At 45.1% G+C, this 14,328-nt stretch overlaps 1 protein-coding gene across 1 annotated transcript; it reads left to right on the plus strand.

The window, feature by feature from the left end:
- The first annotated feature begins 579 nt into the window (after positions 1 to 579).
- On the plus strand, positions 580 to 14,302 carry bcl2l13 (BCL2 like 13). The gene is made up of 7 exons (XM_076082159.1): positions 580 to 725; positions 1,682 to 1,886; positions 3,555 to 3,641; positions 4,302 to 4,458; positions 5,627 to 5,699; positions 5,831 to 5,959; positions 12,059 to 14,302. Exons 2-7 carry the CDS (start codon positions 1,742 to 1,744, stop codon positions 13,076 to 13,078), a joined length of 1,611 nt encoding a protein of 536 aa, XP_075938274.1. The 5' UTR covers positions 580 to 725; positions 1,682 to 1,741; the 3' UTR covers positions 13,079 to 14,302.
- The last annotated feature ends 26 nt before the right edge of the window (positions 14,303 to 14,328 follow it).

Here is a 14,328-nt window from a genome sequence, read left to right on the forward strand (position 1 = left end):
TTCAAAATAAGACATGTCACCCTTGGAATACGGTATATATATTTTCCAATATTTAAATTTATTTAACTGTGAGCAGAATACCATACACATATTTATTCACAATACATCTCAATAATGCTTCATTGTGTTTACTTGGGCAGGCAAGTTTCTTGTGCGCACTTTTTCTGCCCGCTTTTTAAGTAATTGTTATAGTCCCATACGTCATATTTGATCGTATGTTACATCTTTGAGTATCATGATGTTAGTTATGTATATAAGTTTCAAATATCTCTCTCTGGAGAGTTAATTATAATAATCAGGTACGATTATAATTGTCATCTACGAGAAGTCACGTTCTGCCTTTCTGTAGCTAACGGTTACAGAGGTGCTCAACTGACATCCTTTCACGTGGGTTTCCCATGGATACACTGAAAGACACTTTGAAAGGCACTGGGAAGATTAATATTCGATCCAGCACAAAGTAAGTGTTACTTTATCGTTTAAAAAAGTTGTAACGCCGTCTGTTTATGAACGAGAGTGTTATTTTGAAAGTTGTAACAGGACGTTTGGTGATGTATTGTCGCCAGCTTGTCAAGCTTCCAAAGCACACACTGTCCTAGCGCTGCTGCTTGCTGCCTGCCAGTGGTGGTCTGCTCTCTTCTGCTGCTGCTGCTGCAGGGGATTGCGTCGCATATTTCCATTCTACCTGTCGTTTGTCAGCACCTGTTTGCCTTTGGTCAAGGACGGTAAGAAGTCGACTCCACTTTGGCTTAATTTAAGTTAAATGAAAGTTTAGCGTCTCCGAAATATCACCTTGAACGTGAACGTCAACGTTGAGCTAGCTAACACGTTATAGCTCGCATGTGTGAGAAGGTGTTCCGGCGAAAACGACTAAAAACGTACTTTTTCAGCGTAGCAGACATTTATGAAATGTGTCGGTTAATTCTAGTTAATTAACGTTAACTTATCTAACAAGGCAAAAGTCCGCTATTTAGGTAATTGCGTATGAGCTTATAACGTTATGTCTTTGTCTTTTGGAGCCATGCCGTCACTTTGGAAGAATTAACATAATAGTAGTGGTTTGTATTCCAGTTATTATAGTCGTTATAAAGTTATTATCTGAACGTAGAAACTTTGGTCTCGGAATGTCCATAGGGCAGCTAGAGGTTTTATTTTGATAGCTCAAGCCGGAAAGTGTTTCTTCTTTTAATTTGTCGAACTTTACTATAATTTGACTTTTGGTCCGCATGGTGTTGCCTCATCTCTGGAGGACGATGTGAGCTGAACTTCCATTTAATACTAGTTTAGTAAAGCCACGTACTGCCCTTTTAACCCCCTCTGTACACCACGTGTACGGTGAAGTACCCATGTGTCTTGGGTCTATCTACCTCTGGGTTCTCAGTCAGCAGTCATGCAGTCACTGAGAATCAATGATCCATTTGAACCCCATCCCCCCCTTTTCTGGATGAGAAAGTAACCATGTCTACTTTGCATAATGCCCATAAGACATTTTGCTACCATTCTTGTCCTGTGATGACACTGAGGGGCACATTAATTTAATCTTACTGTTGTCAGATAGGACATTTAAGTGTGATGTGATGTGAATTGTATTAATGGGTGTTTTGGCCAGATTTGACGGAACTACAGCTATCATGTTAAATCAACATATTAATTTTCCTCCTGTGGCTCTGATTTTCCTCAGGTGAGACGTCCGGCTGTGACTGTAAAAACCGCATATGCCTGAGAGTCTGACGTCTGTTCAATGGCTACCTCAGGCCCCGCCACCTCTTCTGCCTCCATCACCGCCACTGTGCCTGAGGGTTTCCATTATGAAACCAAGTACATTGTGCTCAACTACCTGGCAATGCTGCCCGTCGGCAGATCACAGGCGCTAACCATTCCTCAAGGTGAGAGGAAAGACTTTAGATTAGCGGGTAAATGTTCTTCTCACTCCTAATGTAGTTTAGGTGTAACCTGACGTGAGGTAGTGCTTCAATCTGAAGTTAAAGTGCAGCAATGACATATCTCCCCAAGAGAAGTACTGTCAAGGACACCCTGTTTAACCGCTCTCTACGGTCCCTTCATGTCGCCGGTGTGTGACACACATCTCAGGGCAAACCTCACACATCCATTAACGCAGTACACAAATAGAGTCGTGCGCACATAGACACAGGGCAGTGACAACAGATATTCAGGGTGTGCAGGCAGGTTGCCACCTATTTTCTATTTAGCCTTCGCTGACAGTGGCACAGAAACGCACCCGGAGACTGTTGTGCCCATGCAATCATGACAGTAAATATAGTACCCGCTGCTTGTAAACAAATAGATGTCACATGAAAGCTACATACAAGCCCAGCTACGATCCTTTCAATATGGTGTCCAGCATGGCTGAAGACTGGTCTTTCTTTACAGAGACTTTCTTTATGACTTCAGGCTCGCAGCATGCAGTTGTTCCAGCTTGTTCCCTGTGCACCGAGCATACTAACGCACACACAGCAGAATGCCTTTTGAACAGAGTTTGACCTATTTGACACGTATAGATATGTCCCATTTGTAATTCTTTAGTCAATCAATGTGCGCATAGAGACCATAAAGAAGCCATGGCCACAGTCTGTTAGTGGCGAAAGAAATCTGACTGATTACAGGCTGAGAAACACTTTGAAGGGAAAGACAAAACAATGCGTATGCATTATGAGCAAGAAAAAGCAGCAGTGAGCGATAGTAAAGAGACAGAGGGGGAGGTCCTTATATTTCCTGTCCCTTTTTATTGTTGTGTGCATGCTTGGAATGGGCGGGGAGGGGCAGATGACTGGCTGATCCCAGCTTTCCGCTTGGCCCGGTCCAATTTGTGACAGCCTGTCATGTGTAATCACTGCAGGATAACTCACACGCCAATGAACCAACGCAAAATAGTTGTCCGGTTAGCCGTCTGGCTGAATGCTGAAACAGCACCGAGCCCAGGAAAAACCAACAGTGGCCCTTTAGGGGGTTCATGTATGAGCTGCAGGGACACACACAGAATGGGAAAAGGGGGGGGTTGGCTGAGTTTCCTCTTCCTTCCTGTTTAAAAACAATAAATTAAATAAACGCCAGATTTCCCTTGCAAAAACATTAGTCGGAAAAATCAATGAGGAACGACACCTAAAGGCCCTTTGTGTTTCTTTTCTATTACCTGATGGTCCACATTCCATGATAGTGGATACAACCAACGTCTTTGAGCGGAGTGAGTGAACCGGAAGGAGTCGGATCAATGCTGGGGCTCCACATATTCTATAGTCATTCACCAGCAGCCTTTGTCTCAGTCCTGAGAGAGCTCCATTTTCAACTATTTCCTGTTTGAGTTCAGCAGCATCGTGCTGAGGAGGAGCCGATGAATGAGTTGAAAGAGAAAGGCCGTTGGTATTAGTAGAACCCGAGCCCGCAAACATGTTTCTCCCCTCCAGGACAGTTGGTGTTTATATACGTGCACAACAGTTTTCATTAATTGGTGGTTGTATCGTCTTTGTGAGGACTGTGTTTGTGTGGTAGAGCGAGAGAGAGACCGTTCATATGTCATGTGTTTATCTCTCTTTCAGGACATGCCCAAAATGAGAGCGAGAGGCGCACAATGATAAAAGAGCACGAAGAAGAGCTGAGACAACTGGACGATGAAATCACTGCATGTAAAGTGGACACACACACGCACACACACACACAAAACGAGTACTATTCAGGTCTCAAGTCTCTGATTTGAAGTTAACCATTAAGGAGTCAAATCTCCATAATGTATTGTAGAAAATAGATATAACAAAAATATGGTTCTGTGTAGACATTTTTAGTGCAGATGTATACATGAACTGGAATTATCATAACTCAAAGCACAGTATAGGTAAATTAAAGGAAACGCACAAACACCTTTAATGTTGTAAAACTCTGTCTTTTCTTTGTGCCATTCGTTGTTCATGCAAAGCGTTGGTCTCCTTTATGTAAAGGAGTCCACAGGTCAATGTACAACATGAAATGTATGCAGCGAAAGAGAACTTTGGTTTCTTTACATAACCACAGTTCTCTGAGTAGCATGACACGAGTGAGTGTCTAGTAAGGAAGAGGTGAGCTTCTTGAGTGGGGGATGGTTTGGTGTAAACCCAATTCATGAGGAGAGAATCCCCTCTCTCACTGACAGCCAACATGCTTTATTTTTCAATTGAGGTGTGCGAGACACTTATTCATGCTACTCGGATAACCGTAGTTCCATAAATAACCCATTTGCCAATGGGAATAATTCCTAATGAACTGCACTTCCTGTCTGAGATAACTCTCTCCTGTGCTCTGTGTGTTCACAGCCTTTTCCACAACAGGCTTTGACCGGCACACGTCGCTGGTGTTCAGTCCGGTCCTCCCAGAGTCCTCTATTGAAGACTGCCTTGCTGCAGTGGGAGACCGCGTGGCCGCGGAGCTCGACGCACATCTGGCAGCAGCTGTACACACACTCCTCGCAGGGTCAGTTTACAACTCTCTGACTTTCTCGATCGGTTTTGTATTTTTTGTGTGTGTGTGTGTGTGTGTGTGTGTGTGTGTGTGTGTGTGTGTGTGTGTGTGTGTGTGTGTGTGTGTGTGTGTGTGTGTGTGTGTGTGTGTGTGTGTGTGTGTGTGTGTGTGTGTGTGTGTGTGTGTGTGTGTGTGTGTGTGTGTGACAATCTCAGGAATGACCAAGTCAATGTTGATGCACTGCTGTTTAGGTCATTTTCTTTCTTGGTGAACTCTTGAACTGTACGGCATGAAAGTGGCTGAAAGGTTTGCATTCAGCTCTGATCGTATTAAGATTGAACACAATAACATGCATGAGTTTTTCCTCGAATGTATTGACTTAACACACATTCTTTCCCACACGCGTATACACACACATTCATTTTTAATTTTCTAAACCAGACTGCTTTGAAAATCCATCCATCACTGGGAAAGGTGTTGTCACACAGCGTTCACACAGACGGAGACTGCTCACAGATGATGAATATGCAACCACACTATTGTAGATTTTAATCTAAGTCATTTGAACATAAGGGAGGTTCACCTGAGCACAGCATCAGCACCAGCTGTTCCTGGAGTTGCTCTCTGGGCAACAGATAAGACTGTGGTTGCACTGGCCAACGTCCAACTGTGTTACTGAGCAAAAGACCATTCATGCTCAGGGGAAGTACTCCAGAGAATATAAAGCAGCTTTTTGGACGTGCTCCATGGATATTGAATCATATGCAAAAAAAACTGACTATAAAAAAGGGTTTAATTTTAAGCATAGATGACATCCGTTTTACAAGACAAACACATTTATATTCTATAGCACAATGCATAACACAAATCCATTACAGCTGTGTGTGTGAATTTGACCAAGGAGGAGTGTGTGGCTTCACTGGCACACACACGAGATCTGTTAGTGAACTTTGTGAATACCAACCCAACATAGATCTGACTTCAAGATCGCAGATTATAAGAGAAATCACAGAAATACAATATGCAATGAATGCAAGACCTTGGCAGGTGATAAAAAAGTTAATGTTGGATGCCGAGTATGAATAACTCTTGTATTCTCGACACATTTATCTAATTCTTAAACAGCGATATGTAGACCGTTTATGTTTAATACCAGTGATTATGTCTGTGTGTGTTTCAGGCCTCTGGACTACCAGAGATTCAGAGACACAACACAGGATCTCTCAATACACACACAGGGAGGCTGGAGCAAGGTGGGTTTTTATGAAACATGCAAACGGTGCAACATTTAATCTTCCATTTCATATATGGATTACCTCTGCCGTCCTTTCTTCTTCTCCCCTCACTCACCTCTCACCTTTGAACGTCTACTCGTCTCTCCCAGGTGCTCGTCCCTTTGGTGCTGCTGCAGGCTTTACAAAGCGAAGGCCAGTCTCTGACCACTCTGTTGCACCTGGGGGTGCGCTTCCTAGAGGAGGATGAAGTGGGCTACATCATCCAGCAAGGGGGATGGGTGAGTTTTTAAACAAAAGCTTTATATGCCCGCCCTTTTATTTGATATTTGGTCACCTGGAAGTCTAAATAGTTCTTGTAGTGCATATTTAGATGGAAAATGCTTGCACCATGCTTAAATATGAAGTAAATGAGATGTGCAGAACTCAGAATAGCCAGATGAGGGCATCAGTGAGTTACCTGCACAGATGTTTTATACCAAAGAGACCCTTTCGCTGGCCCTGTTTGGTCTTTTTGTTTTTACAAAATAATACTTACACAACCAGTTACCGCTGTCCTCCTATCAGCCAGAACGAATTAAACACTTCATACAATCTTCTTTGTGGTCATTTACAACTTGAACGTCCATCTTTTGACAACACTTAATCATGGGTTTAACATGTGATAGTATTTGTGTTTCATAAGATGTTGCTTGTTCTTCGGGAGAAATTAATTATTGGCGTTTTTGATGAAGATAATATGCTTATTTAAAGGTACAGACTTCCACATTCAGAGCACGTCTACATTTGAGGGTTTGACTCCACAAGGCTCTCAACGCGGTGACGACTTACAGCTAGCGGTGCTAACAGCCCGAGCAGTGCAAACAATGGCAACACTGCTGACTGAGCTAGCTGTGTAACCCTGAGGGGGAAGCAGAGGGGGGGGTCGTTGAGTGGCGGCCATTAGCTAGCCAGTAGGGCACAACACACCGGGACTCATGCACGGTCCAGGTATGTAAACAAAGCACAGAAGCTTCGATTACAACACACACAGAGGGAGCGCGACCATTACTCCACCACATCTTTACATAGCAGATATATTAATGCTTTGGATTTTTACTTTAGCATATTTAACCATCCCACAACATGAACTCTCATGTGAGTGGACCAGTAATCTCGGCAGTTTGCATTTAAGCTATGCAAGGTGCCACTGATACGTCGTCTCATTGTGAGCGTTTAGTTTTCCGACGTTGTAATAAGTGGAACACTGTGCCACAGATGGCTCCACGAACGAGGTCATGCTGATTTAAGGGTCACGTGACTTGACGCGTTAACCGCCGCTCCGGTCGCCACTACCTCATTGTCACGACGCTCGGCCCGGTTTCGTGCAAAGTAACGTGAATATAAAGCGCTGGCTCCAAACAAAGCGACATTCTTGCTCTGTGTTATGTCACAGGGGATGACCGGATGATAGTCTGGGCCAGGATCAGCAATGGAGGGATGGAGAGAGAGAAAGGAGGGGAGAGAAAGGGGGGAGAGATTGCATGAAGAGACTGGCGATAGTAGGGGAGGGAATACGAAGGAGGGGAGGGGCGAGAGAAAGAGGGTGGGCGTGGTGAGCCAGTGAGAGCGAAGTGAAATCTCCGTTGGTTTGACAGCTGCCTGCATGCACACTTCTCTCTCTGCATCCACTCCACGAGCGGTCCAATAGACAGCAGACACTAGGACCGTCTACTGTTTATTCAGGCCATCCAGAGTTTTCAAGACTTCTCGTTGAGGTAGGACGATTTACTCGTGATGTTGGAAGCAACGGCAGAGTGAGCTCATTGGTCTGGATGCATTTGCGTGCGCGAATGTTTACTCTGAGAAACTCTTAGCCGTCGAATAGATCTCTCCGCTCGAGCAATAGTTCTAGTTCGGGTCATTGTTGAGTGGTTGGGAGTAAACGTACTGTACAGGTTTTAATTTATTGTAGCACGATAATCTCATTCCATGAAATGTGAACTTGCAGAGCAAAAAAAATACAAAAATGCTAAATGCATGTTTTGTTCATCATATTTATCTCATTTATTTATTAATCCGTTCCCGCATTTTTTGTTGAAGCGACACGAAAAAAACAAATCCTAAATGCACAGATTAGTACCGGTTTGGTCACTTTCCAGTGAAGTTGCTAGATTTGAGTGCCTCTCGTGATGCCATTGTCGGTTACATCAGAATACAATACGGATTATTCTGACCTTAATGTGCTGTACACTTCATTTGACAGGAACAAAACCAGCAGCCCGAAGACGGTGCACAGCCAGGGGCAGGTGGGGGGAGGAGGGGAGATATGATTGGGGGGGGGGGGGGTGTAACGAGGGGGGAGACGAGCAAAAGAAAATGGCCTACATGGAGGAAGAGATTCTGAAATGAAAGAGACGTACTGGAAGCTCTAAACTGGAGGGTAGAGTTAGTTGGTTGTAGTTCAGTGCCTCTCTGGGTTGTGTGTGTGTGTGCTTGCGTGCGATGGTTTGTCTTTCCGGGTGAGGAATCAAGACGATTGTCCTTCAGTGAAAACTGCTGGACGAGAACTGAGTGTGCACAACAGCCATTTCATATTACTGTCCTTGTGCGTGTGATGTAATGGGACTCCTGGGGTTTAAAAGTGGCGCGCTGATAACTGCACCTGACCCATTAGCAAAGAGAAAAGGGATAATGGAGTCATATCATTTTACTGCAGTATGTTTGATGGTAAATTGATAGTCAAAGCAGCATATCTTAAAAGGCGAATAAAGCAACTTCTCAGTTCTACATTTGAAATCGCTGCTTCTGCTGCTGCTCCAGTGGTGAAGGTGCAGTGATGACATTTCGTGATGATGCTTCAAGGGTTCCAGCCTGGGCCGTGTCGCTTCACGCTGCACCCTGCGTAGTTTAACAGTTCTCCCCCGTGTTATGTAAGCGCCCTCTCTCCAGCTCCAGGGATGAAACATGTGCATCGCTGTGCCACTGCATTGGCGTGAGACTGGACCAGAGTAGACTGCCTGTGTAGGCTGAGGAAGCCCCCCCCCCAATAAAAAATAACTCGTAATCCTCTAAAAACATCATCACCGGGGGCTGGACTGGCCCACTTGTAGCTCGCTTAATAACTTGTACGGCAGCAGCACGCTGGCTGCCTGCCAAGGTTTAAACAGGGCAGCCATCCCTCCTCTCCAGCCTCCCGTCTGTCCATCAGCCTCCCTGCTGCCACAACACTGGTTATGATGACGGGACAAAAACCTATATTTACCCATGCAAATTTTGATGCTGCACATCTGACTGTAGCGGCAGGAGGCAGAGCGGGTCGTCCACTATGAACCTATTCAGTCAAAATGATTTGGTTTTGCATGTATCGCAACGTGAAAGAGCACCGGCCACAGTTTGCATAGCCATTCTGTGTGATGACTGACCAGAGTCCCACTGAGAGTTAAAGGTACAAACCGTGATGAGCAGTCCAGCCGTCGCTCTCAGTCAGCTGCTGTGTGACCTCCTGCAGTGCTCGTCCGTCAGGAACAGTGATGACATAATCCTCACAAAATGTCAAGAGCACGTACGAGTCTCTGGTTTGAATAATCATTCGAAAAAACCTGTGAAACCCTGTTTGTTTTTGTATTCTCGTGGATTTGACATTTTGTAAATATGGAAAGTGAGCCTTTTGTTACACCCAAGATCTAATGTTTGGATTTCCAAAGCAGCGGTATGTGGCAATGTAAGCACTTCACCGTCACAAGAATGTGGCAGCTGGTTTCGTCTCCCGATATACCAGCATGTTTAGAGATATTTCTTAGTTTTTTTTAAAGGTTCTTTCGGGCAGTGGCTACGTTACTCGGCCCTCCGATGTCGGGGATGCCTGTCTGATTCAGTTTGATATGAGAGCAGTGTAACGTAGGGAGGTACACCCTCGCCTTACCAGCAGGAATGTGAACTTGTTTTATAAAGTTTGCGTTTGCCTCGGGGTGAGGGTGGAGAACTATGGGACACGCCTCTCGACAGAACAACACTTAAAACATCCGTGTGTTTCTCAGCTCCAGCAGTGCTGGAGGATGACACGGAGCATTAAGAGCAAATATAAGGATAAAGTCAGGTGTGTAGTTTTATTATTTATCCTTTGTGAAGATATGGACAAAGATGAATAATTTTTGTAATTATTCGTACATTTTGTTTTTCATGAATCCTTCTATGTGAAGTTGTATTTTCATGAATCACTATGAATCTAACTTCACCTGCTTTGATAGCAAATTTGTCCAGAATAAATCGCATAGTTTCTATGACGACTAAGACCAAATTGCCTGGAAAGTTATGAAACAAATAGTTTATCGTTGGTGCTTGTGTTCTACGGTTTGGCACGCCCAGTTGGCACTCAGTGTAACCTCGTTTTTCGGTTTATTGTCGCTTTAAATTGTAGATGACTGAGGAGCAGCATGAACTTGAGACTAAATGCAGGCGAAGGATCGACAGTTATCGTTCCTGTCTGCCCTCGGCACCGTTCTGCTGTGAGGGCAAGGGTTGTGTGACACGCTCGCGCTCTCCCACATGCAAATCAGCTTACGGAGAGAGCGAATGTTGGATAACGATGGAAGGCTGTGAGATTTAATCTCTCAGCTACCGTTGCATCCACGGACTGCCCTTGTAAGGAAAACAACCTTCACAGCGTGACCATGTCAGCTAACAGTTGTATTTACACGGGTCAATAATCATTTCCATACTGTATGCTTCCTCAGAAACTATACGGTGTGGATCAGATGCAAATTGGAGGTCAATGAGACTCTGAAGAACATCATGACATATTATCATGTTTTCAAAAGAGATGTTGTTGCTGAGGGAGCTGATCTTTGCTGTCAGAACATTTCTGTCTGCTGCACTCGCAGAACAAACACCTCTGTGCTCACTGCCTGTTTGAATTCCGTCTGTTCAGGTGACACCTCTGTGACATGCACAGAAACAAGATGGAGAAGCCTGCTCATGACCTAGCCAACATTTCACTTCAACCCAGTCTGGCATGGTTTATCTGTAGACCCAGATTAACTGTTTACTATACACCCAGCCTACTTTCAGCATCTTCTTTTGTCTATTTTGGCTTTGCTAACGATAATCCCACCACTTTGGTTCAGACGGAAATGTCTCTGCTAGTGTTGGATGGCTTGCAATGAAGCTTTATACGGACGTTCATGGTCCCCAGAGGATGAAGCCGACAGACTTTGATGATCCCCTGACCTTTACTCTACGGCCACCTTGAGCTACACTATTGTCGTTTTGAGTGAAATATCGCAAACAAATATTGGATAGATTGCTGTGAATTTTGTACAGTAAGATGTGTACGTTCCCCTCTGGTTGAATCGTACTTTTTGGTAATAACTGTTCATCGAGTACCATCATCAGATCAATGATTTAATGTGTCTAATTCTTAGGGGTTTTGACCAAATACCCAAGCTGAACCAATGACATCAGCCATAGCTGTAACTTGCATTATGTGCTAATTAGCAAATGTTAGCATGCTAAAATGCTAAATATTATACTTGCTAAACACCAGCATGTTGACAATATCATTGTGATTATGTCAGCATTTAACCCAAAGTGCTGCTGGATGTATGTATTTTGACAGAGCAGGTGTGGTTGATCAGATGCATTATGGCCACATTCTATGTGGTGTGTAACAGTAGTTTCAGTGAGCCAGCATGCACGATGCCACAGCTGGCGTAATAGGAACAGGGCCATAATTAATGTAATTAATTGCACCTGTGTTTGCCCTGCAATGAGATGTCAAAGTGGCTGCTGTGAGAAAGGGCTTATTAGCCTCTTTATTCACGCGGTGTGTTCAACACACATGCCCTCAAGACAGTGAGCATGATGTCAGTATGTATCATGTTCCTCTGGGCTCATTGTGAACAATGGCCTATTTCTGAGCCATATACTGTGAGTTCTGCACCTCATCACTGCACACTCAGCAAAATGGAAAGATGTGGTCGTTCTCTCGTTTTTTGTTTTACTTGCAGTTTCGTGAAACGCTGACATGAAAAACTAGCTTTGGCAAAAAAAAAAAAGTTTGACCCTTTTCAATATTGTTGAGGTAAAATGTGTGTTTAGTTCCGCAGACTCTACCGTTGTATTTACTTCAACATATTTCACTTCAGCAAGCCGACCTCTGTGTCAGTCACTCACACCCACGTGATCATACGATAAGCGTGTTGCATAAGAGGAGAGGCTTGCAGATGGCTGTTGATTGATAGCTGTGTACCACTAGGTGGCGATACAAGGCTAACATCAGGTGTAAAGCAGTACAGCGTTGTGCTGCACCCAAAGAGCAAACTCATTATACAAAATAACAAATTTACACACTTTGCATATCCAGAATGTTGATGCCATTTGTCTCCGTCTGTCTACCACAGGGTGAACTCTTCAGCCTCGAGCCAGAGGAGGAGCGAGGTGTGACCATTGCTGAAGACAGCAACGACATCTACATCCTCTCCGGGGACCAGCATCCCGACCAGCTCAGCCCCCCCTCCTCGCTGCTCTGCACTGGGGACAACAGCAGTGAGCAGAGCTCCTGGCAGACGGAAAGCTTTCCCGTGTCTCTGGCCGGCCACGAGTCTTGGGCACAGGTCGGCGCGATGGACCGCGAAGACGTCAAGAGCCTGGACAGCAACGAGGGAGCGGCTCTGGCCGAGGAGCGCAGCGAGAACAACTCCTCGAACTCGGACATTGTCCACGTCGAGCGCGAAGACGCCGAGCTGCTCGAGGAAGGCGGCGACGTCGGAGCGATAGACGAGAGCATGATGAGCGTTTTGGGCACGGAGAGCGAGCTGGCCGAGCTGAGGGAAGAATTTAGGGAGCAGACTCCACCCGTTCCAGTGTCGGCTGAGGCGGACTCGACAGACCCGGCGTCCCTGCTTTCATTAGAGGACCCGGTTGTAATAGAGATTCCCGCGAGCTTGTCGGCGGAGCCTTCCCTCATCTCCTTAGAACCAGAGCGGCCTCCCCCTCCCTCTGAGCCCCAGCCTGCAGCACCGTTATCTGTTCCTGCGGTAGAACCGGAGCCTGAGCCAGAACCAGCTGCTGCAACAACCGCCCCAGTGCCTGCTGAGGTGGCACCCCAATCTCTAGCCAAGGAAACCCCAGCAGCACCAGCAGAGCATGACGCCACCTCGGAACCCGCTCCTGAACCAGAACAGGAGCCCGTCGCAGTGCCTCCCCAGCCAGAGGAGCCAGAGGCAGAGACCGTGGCAGAGGTCCTGCAGGCTGCACTCGTCCCAGAGGCCGTAGTGGCCCCTGTAGAACCCCCAGCCGAGGAGCCCCCAATGCAGCCTGAACCAGAATCAGATCTCTCAGCGATGCTTTACGGAGGCACTACACTGGTGGTCCTCGCTGCCGTAATGGCGTATGGTGTCATGAGCTACAGGAGGAAGTAGAAAATCTTTCTCAGGGTTGGAGAATGTAAATTACGCAATGTTACGGTAGAAATAAATGTATTAGTACACACATGGTGGGACTCTTCTTACTAAATGAGGCTGCTTTATCTGCTATCCTTTTTTGGAAGGTTTTAAATCTGTGAAAATGCCCCCCCATGAAACCAAAATCTCACCTCATCCACAACCTTACTGCTGATCCACTGCACCAGGTGCACACGCAGAAAGAGGACAATGCACTCCATTGTTCTCCTTACTTTTGGTGTTTTTCTTCTGTCTTAGTTCTTAAGACTCCAGCCCTTTATGTCTTTGGTTGGAAAGTTTGTGTACTTCACCCCTCTTCCTGTTGTTTTGCTTTCTCTTGTGTCTGTGGCTCACTGTCAGCACTGTTATGAGTCAGTGTTTTTACACTGACACTCCCTTTGCTACGGTGAACCTCAAAGTCGACATTTACTGTTGCTGTGAGACTTCTAGCTTCCTCGCTTCCTCTGCAGCAGAGTGGCATTTATTTATATATCTTCCCCCCCCCCCCTCTAACTGTGATGACTTATTCTGATCAACAAACCAAATGTATGATATGGACAAGAAACTAATCAGATTTTATTTGTCCGTTTGAACCTACTTCTGACACATGCATATTAGCTTAGATTTATGTTCCATCAACGCACTTCATCGAGATTTGTTTTTAGAAGTAAGTTTCAACCTCTTGTGTTGCTATGAAATACATTTTTGCATGAATATCACCTCTGCAGTTACTAGTGAGCCAGTCTTCAGTACAGTGCAGGAGCTCTTAAACAGAAAGTGAAGTGTTCTAGTGGAATGTCCCACGTTCTCCTCGTTAAATGTAGACCTTTAGTTGTCCCGCCCCTTTGAGAGCTCACATGATAGTTCGTCATCATCAGAACCGTTTATTAAAAGGGGACAAACTGCATTTTGTTCACTGCTGCCCCGCCACTTCTATGTTTTCTCTTAAAGAATTTGGGGATATTGTGGTAAGTTTTATCACTATGAAAATTCAAGAATGGCTGTTAGGACATTGTGTTTGATGAACCATTTCCATGTATGTCTGTCAGTGTATACACATGTAATACACAGACTTCCTGCTTTCAAAGGGAAACCATTAAAGTACGAAGTAGGGTGGATGGCAAAAGGTCCCAAACACACTTTGTACCTCGAGTTTCCTACAACACTGTTTGAGATGAGAATAATTAAAACAATGAGAACCTGTTCTGTGGTGGTTTGTTCAAATGTGT

This window comes from Anarhichas minor, unplaced genomic scaffold (genome assembly GCF_050575085.1).
Source record: "Anarhichas minor isolate MPS153535 unplaced genomic scaffold, ASM5057508v1 ptg000090l, whole genome shotgun sequence".
NCBI lineage: Eukaryota > Metazoa > Chordata > Actinopteri > Perciformes > Anarhichadidae > Anarhichas > Anarhichas minor.